A 20,335-nucleotide genomic window follows, 5' to 3' on the forward strand; every position below is an offset into this window, starting at 1 on the left:
AAACGATGCCCTTCAAAACAGTTTTGCGTGATCGCGTTCTCTCTTACGCAAACATTGCTGCCGTTCCTTTGTCTTCTTTTTTATCCCTCATCGATATTTAAACGTTTTTCTTTTGCAGAGACTTTTCGGAATAGTCCGGTCATTCCACGGTGACGACGACCACCCCACGATTATTCAATTCAGCCAGATTTATCGCCTGCTGTCCCTTTTTACACCTGTGATAAACGCCGTAAAGGGGAACTGCTCTGGACCGGCTGAGGGCATCCTCGTTTCAATTCATGAAAGTCTTGCTGAAAAGGCGAAAGCGGCAGCTGAGCTAAAACTCGCCGTTGAAGCAAAGCTGGATAAGAAGCTTCTGGGGATGGTTTGTACCGAGGACGTTTGCTGTGACGAACGGGATCATGGGTACCAAAAAGCTGGAGCACATGAGATAGTGGTGTACTATCTAGTCGGTTATGTGCACGAGAAAATCACGAAAACAATAACATGCGAAGAATGCTGCGCGTTGCTCACAGCTTCTCCCGATCAGTTCAACTCCGAGAAAACACAGCTCAACCAGAGGCGCCTGACAGAGTTAAGGGCATTCAAGCCCGGATGCCTTCGAGAGGCCTCATTTAGGCTGTACGCATTAATTAAGGAAGTAGAAGAGGTTGTGCACGATACGCTTGAAACGTCGGCAGTGTTCGGGGATATTTTCTGGATGGTATTGGACAGGCTTCATGCGACTGCACTGCCTGCAATGGGTTGTAATGAGCACCATGAATTCCTCACCGCAAAGATAATCAAATGCTATTGTTTGATGCGCATGCACTTCTTCTCTCGAAAGAAAAACCGTGAACTGCTTGTCACGGAAAAAGTTCAAAATCCAAGAAAAAAAGCTAAGCTGCTTTGAGCTGCCTTTCTTGCTCAGTGAACGATGCAATACTATTCTGTATGTGCAAGAAAATATATGTCCCTTCTGAATTTGCCATTTTTACTTTCTCAGTATTATTATTCTCACCATGTTATCTTCAAATAAGATTCACGGGAATAGGAAAGGAAAAAAACACCGAAATCAGATTGACGAGTCTGTTCGGTAAACGGCGCATGACTATGTGGCATCAGAAACGAGCACTATGCTTTTAAAAAGTTTTACTGCATCTACCTTTTCTTTGAAGGGTGTCTTTTTTTTTACAGTTATGCTCGCGCGAGGCCGCCTATGCCCACATAAGAATGTACTGGCGACGGTAGCTATAGATGGAGCCCAGACACATAATTCCACCAGATGAAAATGGGCGCAGCAACAATGAAATGCATGTATACGAAGAAACTGCTGCTTTGGCACGAACTGTTCCGCCAGCAAAGCGAAACGCTTTGAAATGCAAGCGGTAACACGGCCGCGCCGCACCGTGTTTCCTCCGGTGTAGCAGATGACGCGCAGAGTGCGGAGCAAAGAGCCTACAGCGCCCCTAGCGGCCGTGACACACTATGCGGCCGCACCGGATAGTGGGCGCCTATGGGAAGCTATAAAACTGAATTGTTCTAAAAACGTTGGTCTCGTTAGTATTACCTCTGTATGACGCAATTTCGACACGGGCAGCCAATGACCAAGGTGTGGCTTAATAACCTGTAGTTAGTTTTGTGTGTGTGTATCCCACTTGCTCTGCCAGTACACCCTGAAGTTTCGTTTGAGAGACGGCTTAAGATAGAGGGCCGGGATTGATATGGGTGTAGGGGCAGTGCTTTTGTGGACGGATGCAGCGAGCTGATCCGCCCTCACGTTGCCTTGAATCTCATGGTGCCCTGGCACCCAGCACACTACAACATGTTGGTTGAGTGTGTAGAGTGTGCATAAAATGGAGTAAAGTGAAATGAGGACAGGGTTTTTTTGTTTTTTAAGACTGTGCAGAGCCGTTACCACACTGAAAGAGTCTGTAAAAATTACTGCTTTTTGTATTTGTAATAATTTGATGTGTTTAGCTGCCACAAGTATCGCGTAAGCTTCCGCTGTGAAGATACTTGTGCCTGGATGTAGAGGGCCAGCATCCGAAAAGGAAGGGCCAACAGCAGCGTAGGACACAGAGGAGTTCGACTTAGAGGCATCTGTAAAGAACTCAGTACGTGTGTATTTGTGTTGAAGTTCCAGGAAGTGTGTTCGGATATGGGCAATAGGCGCATGTTTAGTAATTTCTAGGAAAGACACATCGCAATCTATAGTCTGCCACTGCCACGGTGGAAGGTATGCTACAGGAGCCATTAAATTGTGTTCGAGTGACACTCCAGTGTCCTCAGCTAGACCCTTCAGGCGAACTGAGAAGGGCTGCCTCATTGAAGGCCTGTTTTGAAACAGAATGGAGCTCGACAAATCATTATTAGTAGAGTATCAGGGGTGCCTCTTGTCTGCTTTGACCTTAAGAAAATATACAAAGGACATGTAAGTTCTTTGCAGATGAAGCGACCACTCATTTGACTCAACGTAAAGGCTTTCTACGGGGCTGGTGCGAAAAGCACCCGTAGAAAGGCGGATGCCTAAATGGTGCACGGGATCCAGCATCTTCAAAGCGCTTTGAGTCGCAGACTGATAAACAATGGCCCCATAATCTAAGCGGGTGCGAATGAGGCTTCTATACAGATTCATGAGGCATTTCCTGTCACTACCCCACGTAGTACGTGACAACACTTTTATAACATTCATGGCTTTTAAACATTTTGTTTTTAAATACTTTATGTGTAGTACGAAGGTCAACTTGTTGTCCAAGATTAAGCCTAGAAATTTATGCTCCGCATTCACAGACAGACGTTGGCCGTTCAGTTCAATGTCGGGTTCCGAGTGCATGCCTCTCTTTCGGGAGAACAAGACACACGTGCTTTTTCCTGGGTTCAGTCGGAATCCGTTTTCCTCTGCCCATTTGGAGACCTTGTTTAAACCTAACTGAACCTGCCGCTCACATATTGCTAGGTTGCATGACTTAAAGCCAAGCTGGACGTCATCGACATATGTGGAATAGAACATGTTGCGGGGGATGGACAGGTGCAAGGAATTCATTTTAATAATAAAAAGTGTACAACTAAGTACACCACCTTGCGGTACTCCCGTTTCTTGCACAAATGTTTGCGAGAGAATACTGCCCACACGGACACAGAATTTCCGATCGGACAAGTAACTCTCGATTATGGAAAGCATTCTACCGCGCACACCCAGGTGAGACAAGTCTCTTAATATGCCAAAACGCCATGTTGTGTCGTAGGCCTTCTCGATATCGAGAAACACTGAGAGGAAGTATTGTTTGTGGACGAAAGCGTCTCGGATCTGTGCCTCGATACGCACCAGATGGTCGGTGGTGGATCTACCCTCCCGAAACCCACACTGAAATTGGTCGAGCAGATTGTGTGTTTCAAGGAAATGTAAAAGTCGGCGGTTTATCATTTTTTCAAAAAGTTTACAAAAGCAGCTGGTTAGTGCAATGGGCCTATAACTTGAAACTAAGGAAGGGTCCTTGCCCTGTTTCAAAATTGGGATAACAATAGCCTCTTTCCAGGAAGCAGGGATGGTGCCTGAAAGCCAGATAGCATTGTATAGAGAGAGTAAAGTTTTTCGCGTTTCAAGCGGCAGGTTTTTCAACATTTCATATGTGACACGATCGTAGCCTGGAGCAGAATTATTGCAAGAGTTTAGTGATGTTTGTAGCTCAGCTAAGTTGAAAGGTTGGTTGTATTCCTCGTAATTTGTGCACTTGGATTCTAGTTTCTGCTTTTCTATCTTTGCTTTGTGTCTTTGGAAAGCTTCAATGTAGTGTGACGAGCAAGACACCTGCTCATAGTGTGCACTGAGGGAGTTCGCTTGATCTTCCAGGCTATCACCCTGTGTGTTTATGAGTGGGAGTGAGTGTACTTGTCTTCCTGCTACCCTACGAACCATGTTCAAGACTTTAGCCTCTTGTGTATATGAATTTATCCCTGATAAAAACTTGTGCCAGCTTTCTTTTTTGGCCTGCCGACGCGTTCTCCTGCCTCGAGATTTTATTTTCTTAAAGCTCTAAGGTTTTCCGCTGTCGGTGAGTTCTGCAGCAACCTCCATGCCCTGTTCTGTTCCTTTCGCGCATTCTGACACTCAGTGTTCCACCACGGAAGGTGTCGTTTGCCAGGTAGTCCAGATGTTTGTGGAATGCACTTGATTGCTGCGTCAGTAAGAAAAGCCGTGAAGTACTGCACAGCTTCATCTATGCCTAACCCGCATATGGCAGTCCAATTTAGGTAAGTAAGCTTTTGAAATAGTTCCCAGTTGGCTTTGTTTACCAGCCATTTGGGAACATGTGGAGGGCATTCATTTAATATTGGTGTACTCAAAGCTAAAGGGAAATGGTCACTTCCGTATGGATTATTTATGACTTTCCACTGAAGTAATGGTACAAGTGAAGGAGATGCGATACTGAGGTCTATGGAAGAGTAAGTTTTGTTGGCAAGGTTATAGTATGTTGCCTCTTTCCTATTCAACAGACAAGCACCCGATGAAACGAGGAATTGTTCAATGAGACGACCTCGGGCATCACAGCGAGAGTCACCCAACAGACCATTATGTGCGCTCAGGTCCCCAAGGACCAGATAAGGTTCAGGTAGTCCTTCTATTAAAGCCTGGAATTGAAGTTTTTCGTGACGGTGGTGCGGAGCTATGTACAAAGAGCAGACAGTGACAAGTTTGTTTAGAATAACTGCTCGCACAGCCACCGCCTCGAGGGAAGTTTGAAGGGGTAATTGTGTGCATGCTATACCTTGACTTACTATAACCACTACACCACCGGATGGTAGCATGGCATCATCTCTATCTTTTCGGAAGATTATGTAGTTACGTAAAAAGTTTGTGTTAGTTCGTTTTAAGTGTGTCTCTTGTACACACAGCACTCTTGCATTGTGTTCATGGAGCAGTTCTTGTAAGTCATCGAGGTTTCGAAGAAGGCCTCGGATGTTCCACTGTAATATTTCTGTCTGCATATTTAAACAAGAGAGATGCTGCTGTGTGTACAAAGAGCATCCTGTGTTGGAGTGAGCTCGTTGATTCAGGTGGCAGGACGGTCGTCCGGCCCCGTTATTGGTTTTTTAATTTTCTTGGCGCGCTCCAAGGAGGTGCACCGCTCTTTTGGTACCAAGGGCACCGTTGTATCCATTGCCTCCTCAGAGGCACTGGGTGCCCGCACATGCGAGCTGGTGGTTCGGATTTTAGGCCTCGCCTGGTGAGGGGAGGCCTTGAGACCAGAGGACCCTGGAGTCTCCGGCCTCAATTCGCTAGGAGGCGGAGTAGACTGAACTACTGCCGCCTTGGGGGCAGATGCCACAGCCGTCGGCTCGCTCTGCGGTGGCCGAAAGAGTGACGAGGGCTGGTGCGGCGTTGCCCCCTGACGCGCCGCATCAGCATATGTAGCGCCATAAAATGGCGGCACTCTTCGTCTTGCTTCCTTGAATGTGATATTTTCTTTAATTTTCAATGTGATGATTTCCTTTTCTTTTTTCCAAAATGAGCAAGACCATGAGTATGCGGCATGATTTCCGCCACAGTTCACACAGTGTGATGGTTCTTCGCAATTGTCAGAATTGTGGCCTGACACTCCACATTGTGCACAAGTTTGGTGACCACGACAGCTTTGTGAGCCGTGGCCATACTTCTGGCATTTAAAACAACGACGTGGGTTAGGTATGTATGGTCTGATCGACGTCTTAGTGTACCCCGTTTGAATACTTTCTGGCAGCTTACTGGAAGCGAACGTGAGTATTAGGTGTTTTGTTGGTGTTACCTTGTTGTCTTTTCTAATGGTGATCCTTTGTACATTGGTCACATTCTGACTCTTCCATCCCTCCAGAAGTTCCTCTTCAGTCAAGCCGAGAAAATCAGCATCAGATACTACTCCACGGGTTGTGTTCATGGATTTGTGTGGCGTTACAGTGATGGGAGTGTCACCAAAAGTTGAAAGATTCTATAGCTTTTCAAACTGTTCTTTTTCTCGAACTTCAAGGAGAAGGTCTCCGCTGGCCATTTTGGTAACTTTGTACCCGGCTACTAGAGTTTCTTTGAGACATCTGGCTACTACAAAGGGGGATACAGTTCTGGCTTGCTTGCTGCTTATCGCACTATGTATAACATGAAAATGGGGAAAGTTTTCAGTTGATCGGTTGAAAAATTCTAAGTCTTCGATGCGTACGCGCTTGAAGGCGGTACGATCACTTGATAATGGAAATGCTCTATGCATGCCAGTTTAATTTTCTTCAGAAGCGTTGGCGGCCACCCACCACGGAGCCCAACGAGGGGACGCTACAAGTTTGCGGGTGCTAAAACCTGCAGACGCCAGCCGTACAACGCTACTATTATCCAATGCGCCTAGACCAAGGTAGGCTATTTGCACAGGGTTTACCCTAGCCGCCAGGAAGTTTGGAAGTAAACAGAAGAGAGGAGAAGACAGGACAGATAAAAAGTGAGAGATAAAGACGAAGATGTAGGGAGAGAGACAGGAGAAGGCGACTGCCGATTTCCCCTGGGTGGGTGAGCCCAGGGGTGCCGTCTACGTGAAGCCGGGGCCAAAGGGGTGTGTTGCCTCTGCCGGGGGGCCTTAAAGGTCCAATCACCCAGCGTCGGCTCAACCCCAGGATCCCCTTTTCCCCGGACACGGCAAAGCCACGCACGGCTAGGCGTGGGAGGGAGTAGAAACTCCCCCGTTAGCTCGGGTCCGTGGTGTCGCTACACACAAAACGCCTACTTGCGCAGGCGCCCCTGCGGGGTCTTTCGGGAGCACAAGACACACGTGCTCTTTTGTGGGTTCAGTCGGAATCCGTTTTCCTCTGCCCATTTGGAGACCTTGTTTAAACCTAACTGAACCTGCCACTCACACATTACCAGATTGCAAGATCTAAAGCCAAGCTGGACGTCATCGACATATGTACAATAAAACATATTGCGAGGGATGAACAAGTGCAAGGAATTCATTTTGATGAGAAAAAGTGTGCAGCTAAGTACACCACCTTGTGGCACGCCTGTTTCCTGGACAAATGTTTGGGAAAGAACTGTGCCCATTCGGACACGGAATGTCCGGTTTGACAGGTAACTATCGATTATGTGAAACATTCTTGCGCACACGCCAAGGTGGGACAGGTCTTTTAGAATTCCGAAACGCCATGTTGTCTCATAAGCCTTTTCGATATCGAGGAACACAGAGAGAAAATATTGTTTATGGACGAAGGTGTCCCTGATCTGTGCCTCGATGCGAACAAGGTGGTCTGTGGTGGATCTACTTTCTCGAAACCCGCACTGAAATGGGTCGAGCAAATTGTTTGTTTCAAGGAAATGTACAAGTCTGCAGTTTATCATTTTTTCGAAGATTTTGCACAAGCAGCTTGTAAGTGCAATAGGCCTATAACTCGAAGGTAAAGAAGGGTCCTTGCCCTCTTTCAAAATGGGAATTATAATAGCCTCTTTTCAGGAGTTAGGAATAGTGCCAGAAAACCAGATAGCATTGTACAAACAAAGTAAGGTTTCTCGTGTTTCGATTGGTAGATTTTTTAACATTTCATACACCACACGGTCAGAACCTGGGGCAGAAGTACTGCAGGAGTTTAGAGATGTTCGCCGCTCAGCTAGACTGAAAGCTTGGTTATATGCCTTGTATCTGGTGCATTTGTGTTCGAGTTTCTGCTTTTCTATTCTTGTTCTGTATTTTTTTAAAGTGTCAGTATAGTGGGATGAGCTGGACACCTGTTCGAAGTGTGCACCGAGGAAGTTTGCCTGATCTTCCAAGGTGTCACCCTGAGTGTTTACGAGTGGAAGTGTGTGTACTTGTTTTCCTGCTATCCTACCGACCATGTTCCAGACTTTAGCCTCCTGTGTGTATGAATTGATCCCTGACAAAAACTTCTGCCAGCTTTCTCTTCTGGCCTGCCGACGCGTTCTCCTGCCTTGCGACTCTATTTTCTTGAAGGTGTCAAGATTTTCGGCTGTCGGTGAGTTCCGAAGCAGCCTCCAAGCTCTGTTTTGCTGTTTGCGCGTGTTTCGGCATTCAGAGTTCCACCATGGCACACGCCGTTTTCCAGGGTGTCCATTTGTTTGTGGGATGCATTTTGTTGCAGCACCAATCAAAAACGCTGTGAAGTAGTTGACAGCAACATCAATGTTCAATGTACATATGTCATTCCAACCTAGACGAGCGATGGTATAAAAGTGTTCCCAGTCGGCTGTGTTTATGAGCCACTTGGGAACACGTGGTGGACACTCAGTTACTGTATTTGTGCTCAAAACTATGGGGAAGTGGTCACTTCCGTACAGATTACTGACGGTTTTCCACTAGAGTAGAGGCAGAAGAGATGGAGATACTATGCTTAGGTCTATGGAGGAGTAGGTGGTGTTATTGGTGAGATTATAATAGGTTGGTTCTTTTCGATTTAGGAGACACGCGCTCGAGGAGAGAAGAATCTGTTCAATCAGTCGACCTCGCGTGTCATACCAAGAGTCACCCCATAGCCTGCTATGCGCATTAAAGTCTCCAAGGAGAACATAGGGCTCCGGAAGTTCATCAAATAAAGAGTGTAAATCACGTTTTTGCAGCTGATAGCTAGGAGCAATGTAAATAGTGCAGATTGTGATCAGTTTATCAAAAAGAACTGCACGGATAGCCACTGCCTCAAGGGATGTTTGGAGTTTTAAGTGTGTGCATGCAATTCCTTGATTCACTATGATGGCAACACCTCCGGATGATGTCATGGCATCAACACGGTCCTTTCGGAAAATAACGTATTTACGAAGAAAATTTGTGTGTTTTGAACTAAGGTGTGTTTCTTGTACACACAGCACTTTTGGTGAGTGTTCGTGTAAGAGTTCTTGGATGTCGTCAAGGTTTCTGAGAAGGCCCCTGACGTTCCATTGTATACTTTAAGTGTTCATGGTGAGTGTAAAATAGTGCTGTGTGAACGAAAAGCGAGTGGCTGTTTAGACAGGGAGTTTGACTTCACTTAACAGGGCCGTCACCAGGCCCTTTTATCGGCTTTTTTGTTTTCTTGGCGCGCTCCAAGGAGGCACGCCGCTCTTTCGGAACCAGGGGTACCGACATATCCATTGCCTCCTCGGAGGCACTGGATGCCCGCACGTGCGGGCTGCTAGTTCGGATTTCGGGCCTCGCCTGGTGAGGTGAGGCCTTGAGACCCGAGGATTCTGGAGTCTCCAGTCTCTGTTTGGGAGTAGGCGGTGTAGCCTGGGCTACAACCGCCTTGGGGGCAGGTGCCACAATCACCGGCTCGGTATGCGCGGGCCGAAGGAGTGGCGAGGGCTGGTGCGGCGGTGCCCCCTAACGCGCCGCATCAGCGTATGTAGGTCCATAGAATGGAGCGACTCTTCGCCGTGCTTCCTTAAATGTAATGTTCTCCTTCACCTTCAACGTAATTATTTCTTTTTCTTTTTTCCAGTATGTGCAGGAGCGTGAATATGCGGCATGGTTTCCTTCGCAGTTTACACAGTGTGGCGGTTGTTTGCAGTTGTCAGACACGTGGCCTAGGACTCCACCATGTGCACAAGTCTGGCGACCACGACAGGTTTTAGAGCCATGGCCATACCTCTGGCATTGGAAGCAACGACGAGGGTTTGGTATGTACGGCATGATAGATGTCTTTGTGTACCCTGTTTGAATAGATTCCGGTAGTTTACTGGATGCAAATGTGAGTATTAAGTGTTTTGTCGGTGTTTCCTTATTATCTCTTCTGATGATGATTCTCTGTACATTAGTGACATATTGGCTCTTCCACCCCTGAAAAGTTCAGTCTCCGTCAAGTCAAGTAAGTCCATGTCAGATACCACTCCGCGAGTTGTGTTCATTGATCTATGTGGTGTTATGCTTATTGGTATGCCACCGAAATCTGAAAGACGGTATAGCTTTTTAAATTGTTCTTTGTCACGGATTTCGAGAAGAAGGTCTCCACTAGCCATTTTGGTTACCTTGTATCCTGTGCCAAGAGTTTCGGTAAGACATCTAGAAACTAGGAAAGGAGAGACGGTCCTGGCTTGCTTTTCAGTTTTTTCACAGTGAATGACGTGGAAATGGGGAAATGTTTCTGTTGGCTGGTTGAAGAAATTTATGTCGTCGGTGCGTACCCGCTTTAGGCCGGTACGATCAGACAGAAGAGGGAATGCTCCATGCATGCCGGTCTTATTTTTGTTCAGCAGCGTTGGCGGCCACCCACCACGGAGCCCAACAAGGGGACGCTGCAAGTCTGCAGGTGCTGAAAGCTTGCAGACATCAGCCGTACAACACTGCCATCACCCAATGCGCCTAGACCAAGGTAGGCTATTTGCACAGGGTTAACCCTTGACGCCAGGAAAAATGGAAGTAAACAAAAGAGAGTAGAAGACAGGACAGATAGATAGTGAGAGATAAAGACGAAGATGTAGGCAGAGAGAGATAGGAAAAGGCGACTGCCGATTTCCCCTGGGTGGGTCAGCCCAGGGGTGCCGTCTACGTGAAGCCGGGGCCAAAGGGGTGTGTCGCCTCTGCTGGGGGGCCTTAAAGGTCCAATCACCTAGCGTCGGCTCAACCCCCAGGATCCCCTTTTCCCCGGACACGGCAAAGCCACGCACGGCTAGGCGTGGGAGGGAGTAGAAACTCCTCTGTTAGCTCGGGTCCGTGGGGTCGCTACACACCAAACGCCTACTTGCGCAGGCGCCTCTGCGGGGGGTTGCTAGCATACGCCATAGTTTCCGATTGCTGCAACCACGCCGCGAATTACCTTAGTTGAATTCGCGCTTCGAAGAAAGGCAGTCAGTAGTTTATTGCTCATAAATTTTGTCAGTAGAGAAGTGAATTGAACAAGTGTTTGCCAAAATCAAGCCACGTGCATAGGGCATTTTTTTGTTTTTGTTGTGTTGTACTTCCGCGACAGACCCGATAACTGCGCCGCTCTACTTATTCTTTCAAAGACACTCTCAATGGAACCGAAAATGTTTGTGTGAAAGTTGCACCCCTTGGCATTGCTGTGTGGCATTTCAGCGCGGTAAACTATCTGATGGTGTTGCTAAATGAACGTCCTTGGTGCATGGCCGGGAGAACTTTAAACCAAGGACTGGAGCCGTTGAGAACTTTGCCTAGGCATAGTCGCAATGCGTCTTTCGCCGGAGCCAAGGTTCGACCAGCCCCATGCCTAGGCTGGCTTCTTCGAAATATTGCGGCGCTTTCCTCAGACTCTTCGAGGTTAACTGTAGGTGAGGAGCCTTCCTTCGTGCTGCGCCGGGGTGAATGGTGTTGATAGTGAGCTTTGGCCGGCACTGGGACTGTGGGGCGTGCACTGGCCGTCACTTCGCGTTTTCTGCTGCACGATTCGAGAGGCGCACTAAAGGGTGGCGGCTTCGCATTCGCACTGTCGGGCGATATTCTCTCTTGGTGGGCTCTCACTTGGCATTTAAATATTACACAAGGTCCACTTTATTATTCACACTCATAAAACGAGTACACCACTTATTATTATAATACTGAAACACTAATCAATGCAGCACCTAATAAAGCGGTGCGAATGTGTTAAGCATGCGCGATGCACCGTGGTGCAGGCAGAGCTATCAGCATGCCATTCGCTGACTATGTTACCGCTTATACGAAGGCGTAAGCCACAAATGAGCGCTTGCAGTGCCTTTTGCTCATATGTTTTCAACGCACTTAAAACGAGATTCTAAGAACTTTTCAAAACTGATGGAGTGTATGCTTCCGCTTGACTATCCCGCTTGCAGGTAAAGTGCCTTGCAGTGTGAGCTCTTTTTGACTATTTTCAGCTATCTGTCTTTAACGGCATTATGTTGCGCCAGCTCGCGCAACGCACGCTATATTCTATGACCACGGAGACGAGGAGAGCTGGTCACGCGATCCATGCGTTTCCATGCAGTGAGCTTCTGGGAGGGTACGGATGGGCGAGATGACGGTCATTTTACGCGCCATTTTTCGTTCTCTACCAACGATGTCATACGCCGCCGATGCCAGATACACTACGGAACGAGCACTATTGATATCACGTTAATAAACTTGACAATTTGTCGGCGCTTCAGTTCGCAAACGCACCGCGCGTGAAAAAACTCTCAGTCTACCTGTCAGAAGCGCCTTGAAATTTTCCGGCGTAATCATCACGCTGTGTGTCACTGCTTCACCGATTCACCCGACTCTCTCTATACACTGGGATCTCAGGTCCATGAGTATGAACTGCGCATGTGCAGAGATTCGCGTTGATGAAGCTACCCTCCGCCGATTGCACCGCGCAGATGTCCTTTGGATACACGTGCGGCGCACACTTTCGATAATTGCACGGGTTACCTGTTGCCACTGTGGTCTTTGCCTTCAAGTGGTGATAAGAATGTCACATGTGGTGAAATGTCTGATTGACGTGCCTCACCTTCACACGAAGAGGCCGTACACTCTGACCAATGGCAGATTTGAGGACCTTAAACAAGCCATTGCGGTGTGCCCCATCTTGGGAAACCTCGTCCCACTGTCTACGTCTAGATTTCAGGTATGTGAATGTTTTCGTATTCAGTTCCTGAGTGAACCGTAAAGTTTTTGTGGGAAAGATGCACTCCTTGGCTTTGCTATGCGGAATTTCAGCGATAATCTAGGGAATGGCGTCGCCAAGCGAACGTCGCTAGCATACGCCATAGTTTCCGATTGCCGCAACCACGCCGCGACATACCTTAGTTGAATTCGCGCTTTGAAGAAAGGCAGTGAGTAGTTTATTGCTCATAAATTTTGTCAGTAGAGAAGTGAATTGAACAAGTGTTTGCCAAAATCAAGGCACGTGCATCGCGCACTTTTTTGTTTTTGTTGTGTTGTACTTCTGCGACAGACCCGAAAACTGCGCCGCTCTACTTATTCTTTCAAAGACACTCTCAATGAAACCGAAAATGTTTGTGTGAAAGTTGCACTCCTTGGCATTGCTATGTGGCATTTCAGCGCGATAAACTATCTGATGGTGTCACTAAATGAACGTCGTTGGTGCATGGCCGGGAGAACTTTAAACCAAGGACTGGAGCCGTTGAGAACTTTGCCTAGGCATAGTCGCAATGCGTCTTTCCCCGAAGCCAAGGTACGACCAGCCCCATGCCGAGGCTGGCTTCTTCGAAATATTGCGGCGCTTTCCTCAGATTCCCCGAGGTTAACTGTAGGCGAGGAGCCTTCCTTTGTGCTGCGCAGAGGTGAATGGGTGTTGATAGTGAGCTTTGGCCAGCACCGGGACCATGGGGCGTGCACTGGCCGCAACTTCGCGTTCTCTGCTGCACGATTCGAGAGGCGCACTAAAGGGTGGCGGCTTCGCATTCGCACTGTCGGGCAGTATTCTCTCTTGGTGGGCTCTTACTTGGCATTTAAATATTACACAAGGTCCACTTTAATATTCACACTCATAAAACGTGTATGCCACTTATTATTATGATACTGAAACACTAATCAATGCAGCACCTAATGAAGCGGTGCAAATGTGTTAACCATGCGCGATGCACCGTGGTGCAGGAAGGGCTATCAGCATGCCATTCGCTGACTATTTTACCGCTTATACAAAGGCGTAAGCCACAAATGAGCGCTTTCGGTGCCTTTTGCTCGTATGTTTTCAACGCACTTAAAACGAGATTCTAAGGCCCGTATTCACAAACGCTCCTTCACTCAAGGGCTCCCCTCGACTTGACGAAGTCAAGCTAGAGCGTGCTCCTCCACTCAAGGAGCCGATGTGTTTCATGAACGCTACTCGAGGGCTCCTTCGCCAAGGGCCGACTCGAGAAACGCTCCTTCACTTGAGCATAGCCTCCTATATTTTCTGTGCCCGCTCGAAGGAGGCAGAGCCTCCGTCCGCGCTCTCCCACCGGCTGACGCTGTTCCCCAAGAGATGGCGCCACCAGCCCTGGGGAGCGTGAAGGCAGTTCGCCTTGGATCGCCGCAGTCGATGTGCGCGTTGTGTTCCCGCGATTGAAGAACTTGTGCGTGTTCTCGTGATGCCATGGCCTACTGCTGTGTTCCAAAGTGCAAATCTGATGCGAAACGTAAGGTACCGGGGATTTCGTTTCATAAAATTCCTAGTGACAGTGAAGCGAGGGCTGCCTGGTTGAAAGCCATCGCTAGGAAAGACTGGATGCCGAACACGACATCACGCTACTCCGTTGTGTGCAGCCGACATTTTCTCCTGACGGACTACAAAGAAGGATGTAAAACTCGAAAACTCAAGAGGAGTGCAACTCCCAGTGTGTTCGACGACTACCCGTAGTACATGCAGCCGAAGCCGAAGAAACCGCGGAGTGATGCGGCTGCGAGGAAACGAGCGCTTGCTACTGACAACGCTGCTGCGCGGCCTCTCAAGACAGGGACTGCAACAGGCCTTTTTGTTGGAGCCGATGAAGACACCGTGCCTGCGGATTACCTCAAGTTTTAGCTCTCCGGGTCTGGCAGAAGTTCCGTGCTTCACCGTACCACTACAAGTTGAGGTGGATGCTCCTTCTGAACCTACCTCAAAGCACGAAGCCACCCAGGTAGATGTTCGCAGTAGTATTTCTGTTTTAGAACGTCAGAAATTCAGACGAAAGGAGCGCGATTTAAAGACGCAAATACAACGGCTTCGTGAAACAATTGACAAATATAAAAAAGAACTGAAGCAATTAAAAGAAGATTGAAATTTGACTACTTTGGCCAAGGTAGTTGAAGCTGCACGAGAAAAGCACGTAGGGGCCTGCATCCTCGTTGACCAGGTAAACAATTTCGCCAAAATCAGACCTACTTACTCCGAGGTTACTGTTCGTAATTGCATTGTATTGAGAAATTTGTCAACAAAGGCCTATGAATTTATAAGAAAAATCTCTTGAAGCTTCCAAGCAGGGCCACGTTACAGAGGTTTCTGGGCGTGACTACTGGTGAAGTGGCATTTACAAGTCTCGTGAAAGAGCGTCCGAAAGCAGAACTAGAAAATCTGAGCCCCCAGCAAGCGAAAGTGTGTTCTCTGGTTGTTGGCGAATTGAGAATACGGCAACGCCTGCAATACAACAAGCAGAGAGATGCCTTCGTTGGAGAGGTGGACTTGGGTAAGGATTGTGGAACACCAACAAAAGGGGAACCAGTCCTAGCAAATTCACTGTTGTGTTTTATTTTGTCAGGGCTCTCTGTGCACATTCGAATACCCGTGGGGTATTTTTTCACCAAGAACTGCACTGGACAGCAACTGTTCATGCTGATGAAATATGTGCTATAGGAAGTGGAGACAGCTGGCTTCATTGTAATGCGCATTATGACGGACAATCACAAAATTAATGTCCTTGCTTTGGAAATGCTTTGCAGTGGGAAACTGCAGCATTCTATAAAGCATCCCCAAGATCCCGACCGAAAGTTGTTCATTGCCTTTGATCAATGCCATCTGATAAAGAATATCAGGTCGCAGTTCCTGGCCCGAGACATGGGAAAAAACAGTGAAGTTACATCCTCTCATGTGAAGAGCCTGTACAAGATGCAACAGGGGAGTGTAATCAAACCTGTACGATTCCTCACACGGAAACATGTATTTCCATCAAGTATTGAAGCCATGAACGTCCACAAAGCTGCTCAGCTTTTCTCTCCTGCAGTTACAGCAGCGTTTAAACTGTTGCAAGAGCAAGCTGGACACACGTCTGACATCACCTTTGCTGAATCAGGCCCACCAATTGAGTTCATGGACACAGTGCATCGATGGTTTGTCTTAATGGACGTGAGTAACTGTGTCCAACACATACACAAGAATATGCCAGACTGCAAGCAGTACGAGTCTGCTTCTGATGAGCGCCTTGTGTGGCTCATGTCATCTTTCCTCGAATACCTTGAAGATTTGAGACGTGACTTCCAGCCAAAGCAGTTCCTCACTAAGGAAACGTATCATGCACTTATGCTGACTACGATGTCTAATGTTGAGTGCACCAAATACCTACTAGATGTAGTCTCCTTCAAGTTTGTGCTGACGGGGAAATTCTCGTCTGACCCGATTGAATCCTTTTTCGGATGGATAAGAAGGTCAGCAGGAAGTAATGATCAGACTGACGTTCGGTCAGTTTTGTCTGGTGTTGAAAAGGCCTTAAAAACTGGCATAATTTCTGCTTCAAAGACCAGTAACGTAGTGGATTCATCAAGCCATGGCTCAGATGCACTTAAAGTTACAAGCAAACAGAAAGAAGTTCAAGCAAGTCAGTTTCCAGTAGAAGCTAGGAAGCTTCTTGAAGACCTCCTAAGAAGTCCCGCAAGCTTGCTTCCGACTGTGGACACAGCAGCACTTGCTATGGTGGGAGGCTTCGTGGCCAGTGTCATACAAGAAAAGATTGCTTGCAGCCCCTGCATTTCAGTTGTCGCAAAGCCAGCGTCCTCAGCCCCCATTGACAGTCTGATTAGGCACCAAGACAGAGGTGGGCTACTGTACCCCTCAAGTGAGCTTGTTCATGTTTTGTACGCGCTAAAGAAGTACACTGAACTCATTTTAAGCAAGCGCAGAGCAATACCAAGGCCTCTGCAGGAAACAGTCAGCAATGCTGTTTCTGCTATGGCAAACAGTGAAGTTTTTAAGCATGTTTGCATTGAACACCGCTTGCAGTTTCTGGAGCTTGTTTGCATGAAATTTTGCAAGCCTGTGTTCACGAACTACGCCCTGGGCGTGACTAACAAACACGATGTGAGGAAGGCACTTCACCACAAGCCCTTGTCGAGAAAAGTTCTAAAACTTTGAATTGTGTTTTTACGGCTGCTTGACTGACTGTACTATTTTTCTTTCATTGATGTTAGGAATTTCCTATGCACCATATGCATCTTCGCAGAATACCAACAAAATAAAAGTTGATGTCCAGAACAAAGTAACAAGCGTTGTCACTTGAGTTTCGGGTTTTACTGCAAAACCGCAATGAAGATGCGAGGCATGCCGTAATATAGGACTATGGATTAATTTTGATCAGATGAAACTCTTCACCGTGGCCGTCGAGACTGCGCGCTGGCAGGAAACCTGCCGGCGAGAAAAAGGCCATGTTTTAACACACACGTACGCAGCATATTTGCATTTCATATTCGTCAAAATGCGACTTTGAGGCTGCGAAACCAACCTGCAGCGTTGTGCTTCGCAACGTAATGCCGCTAAAGTAAGGAGCCGTCATGTGGTGATGTCATGTCGCTTTCTTATATCTTTTTAAAGCGGCGAGGCAGCTACAAGTATTGTGGATTCACCTATGAAGCTCTAGGGTACCGGGGACTTAATATCCTTGGGGACAAGTATGAGTTTAGCGCATCAGTTTATCGTGAACACGACGCAGCGCGTGCACAGACAACGCGATACGCAATCCGCATTCATACGCTTATGTTTACTTGTATGATGCATTTCTACTCACGGTAATGCTTGCTGACGATGGTAAAGTTGTCCAGGATGAATATAATACTGCGTTTTTACATTTGCGTCGAAGATATTTATGCTTTCTGGGATGCTCACTGAGTAAGCAGAAAGACTACGCGTCGTCTCCACTCCCCAGGGCTGCCGGCGCCCCCTGTCGGCTTGGCTCGAACTAGACGCGACGATGCAATAGAATGGAAAGCGCGGGGATCGAGCGGGCACAAAAAGTATATAAGAGGCTATGACTTGACTTACGCAAGACGCATCTGGTTGCGAGGGTATGTGATAAAATACCACATTAAATAACACAAATTTAGGTTGAAACACTTTGGATAGGTTAAAAAAGTGTTGACTGTCATTAAATGTGTATACGGTGGAAGTAATTAGCGAGATTTCAAATACTATAAGCTAGTTTCGATATCGGGGAGGCACCATATTAGCCAAGCCACGCCAGAGACGAAGCCGCCAGGATTAGATGCTGGTTTTGCGAAGACTCGTTTGCACGCGTGAACGAAGTTTTGTTGCACCTCATGTCATGGTGCCGTACTGACGAACGGTGCAATGTCTTTCAACGACGATCGTGGCGTCGCGCGTGACGGCAGGAAGACCACCGCAACGCGGTTCGTGTTCACGCGTGAGGAGCGTGAACTGCTTGTCAATCTGGCGACGCGGCACAAGGCAGTTATCGAAAACAAGAGAACTGACGCGCTCACCAAGCGCGCTAAGGACAGTGTCTGGGAAAAGCTGACGAGCGAATACAACAGCCAACCAGGCATTCGTCGCGTTACGTTGGCACAGCTGCGTAAGTTGTGGGACAATGAAAAGTCCAAGTGGAAGAAGAAGCAGTCAGAGGAAAAGCGAAACTTGTATGCCACAGGTAAGTTTACGTTTGTTTACTACTGTAAGCGCGGAGTTTCGAATAGCATTAAGTTAGCAGGCCTCGTGGGCGTAGCGTTTGCGTATGGGGGTCATATATGAGTTTTCAAACTGCGTCTCTTGCGTAAGCTATCCGAAAACGCCCTAATTAGGGCATAGGTTCCGCTCTGAATTATATGTCGTAAATAAATGTGTACCTGCAAGAATTGTGCGAGTCATAGGCTTGCACAGGGTTCTACCTCAGGGGAAGGGGTGATGGTTTTTTACTTGCAGAAACATTTTTTTTAAATAGCATCACGTCATCACCGTTCATTTTTTTTCGGCAAAATCTTCCTGCACTTTTTTCTCGCCATCGGGTGCCAAGTGTGTCATTTCATTATGAATTAAGAAATGCTTTTGCTCTGTTTGAACGTGCTTTGCACTCTATATACATATATATTATATATAAGTGCAAGTTTTGGTTTCTTTGTCAGTATTCCTGTGTATTTTTGCAGGACTTAATTTTTTCTCCAACTTAAATCACTGTACAGTTTTTTTTTCTTAATTTCTTTTCTTGTATTTACTGATGTATATTTCTCTATTTACTTTGTACTAGCCCCTCTTACTCGATTTCTTATTGGGCTTTAAAAGGTTTGATGAATAAATAAATAAATGGGTAGTAGTAGTAGTACATTAAATAGTTATCTGTGTACCATAAATTTTCGCTGCCTATTTCTCTCGCATATGCGTTGTCTTCTTTAAGCACTTTCCTTGTGCTGTCACTTCAAATTTCAATGTATCCACGTAACAACATTTTCGCACCTTAGGGGGCGGGCCATCTACCTGCCGGCCAATGAGCCCCTTATTGGCGCTTGTTGAAGTGGCGGCATCACACATGGGGACACCGCTCCAGAACCCGTATGACAGCGATGGAGTCCACCTCAATCAGCCAGTGCTTTTTTTATCGCCGTCGCGGATTTTCGAGAACATGCTCACTGGTAGCCAAGACAACACGGAAGAGCTGCTTGGTAAAAGACGAATGGGCAAAAACTGTCAGTTGTAGCAACTGTCGTACTGCTATATTGCATCAACTTATGGATGTATACAATGTGGGAGGTGTTGCGTTTATATGTTGTTTTGTTTTGTGACTAATGCCTCTGTTCCTACCATTTGCATATCCATTTTACTAAAATTTACATGTACTAATAATTCTCATTCTCATTACAAGAACATGCCATGGTGTTAACAGAAAGTAATGCTATGTAATAAGCCTGCTATTACTCTTTTAAAACGTTCCTAGCATAATTTGACGTGGTTCAGCAAGTACTTGTGTGACACATACATTTCACATCATGGGTGGCCTTATAATAAGCCCAACTTTGGAATTGTATTTCAACTTTGCTTTTGTGTGCAGATGCCCTTTTCCCAGCGCCACTTCCCGGCAGCAAGAGGCTGACTAGCCCACGAGCTAGTACTCTTCATTTGCCAGGGATAGAATTTGCCAACTGATTATATTCGTGAAGGACAGTCGCTTTCATTATTGTGTTTGTGTCTGATACCGTATGCATGTACATGAAGTATCTGTCACCATGTGTATGTGTGATTACTGGCAAGGGGCTTGTATGTTTGCAGAGTGACGGTGTTGCATGCCACCAGCTCACATTATTTATTTTCATATTTACAACTGTTATTACTTTTTATATTTCCATCACGTACTGATTTGTTAAAAATGTCGCGTGTTCACGTAGAAGCATGGAAACACACAAATATTTGTGCCTGTACCATAAAGAGGCTTTTCTGATTACGTCGCATGCCAGCAGAGCACAAGTTCTGCTTCTTTTGTATGTGCAGACACAACCGATTTCATGCCATGGCCAGATGTTGGAGTCGCCAAGAGCTATGGGTTTGCCGACATCGGGAGCACAGGCGCCGCTAGTCATACGGTCCAACTGCATGCAACTATAAAAGTGCTAGCGACATGGCTTCTCGGGTTGCGTGACTAACATAAAACAGGAGTATTGAAGATAAGTTATTTCTACAGTTTTATGTAATATTAAGCCTGCCTTTTGCATGAAATATGTGGTTAACATATATCACACACTTAGAAAAAGGATGTGGGTAAAGTTATTTTAAATAAAAT

At 46.8% G+C, this 20,335-nt stretch overlaps 1 protein-coding gene across 1 annotated transcript; it reads left to right on the top strand.

Annotated features, from left to right (window-relative positions):
- Positions 1-17,901: 17,901 nt before the first annotated feature.
- Positions 17,902-19,692, top strand: LOC142790313 (uncharacterized). The gene is made up of 2 exons (XM_075885245.1): positions 17,902-18,217; positions 19,023-19,692. The coding sequence occupies exons 1-2, from the start codon at positions 17,902-17,904 to the stop codon at positions 19,256-19,258; spliced, it is 552 nt and encodes a 183-aa protein (XP_075741360.1). The 3' UTR covers positions 19,259-19,692.
- Positions 19,693-20,335: the final 643 nt, after the last annotated feature.

The sequence above is a fragment of the Rhipicephalus microplus genome, chromosome 2 (genome assembly GCF_043290135.1).
Source record: "Rhipicephalus microplus isolate Deutch F79 chromosome 2, USDA_Rmic, whole genome shotgun sequence".
Taxonomy (NCBI): domain Eukaryota; kingdom Metazoa; phylum Arthropoda; class Arachnida; order Ixodida; family Ixodidae; genus Rhipicephalus; species Rhipicephalus microplus.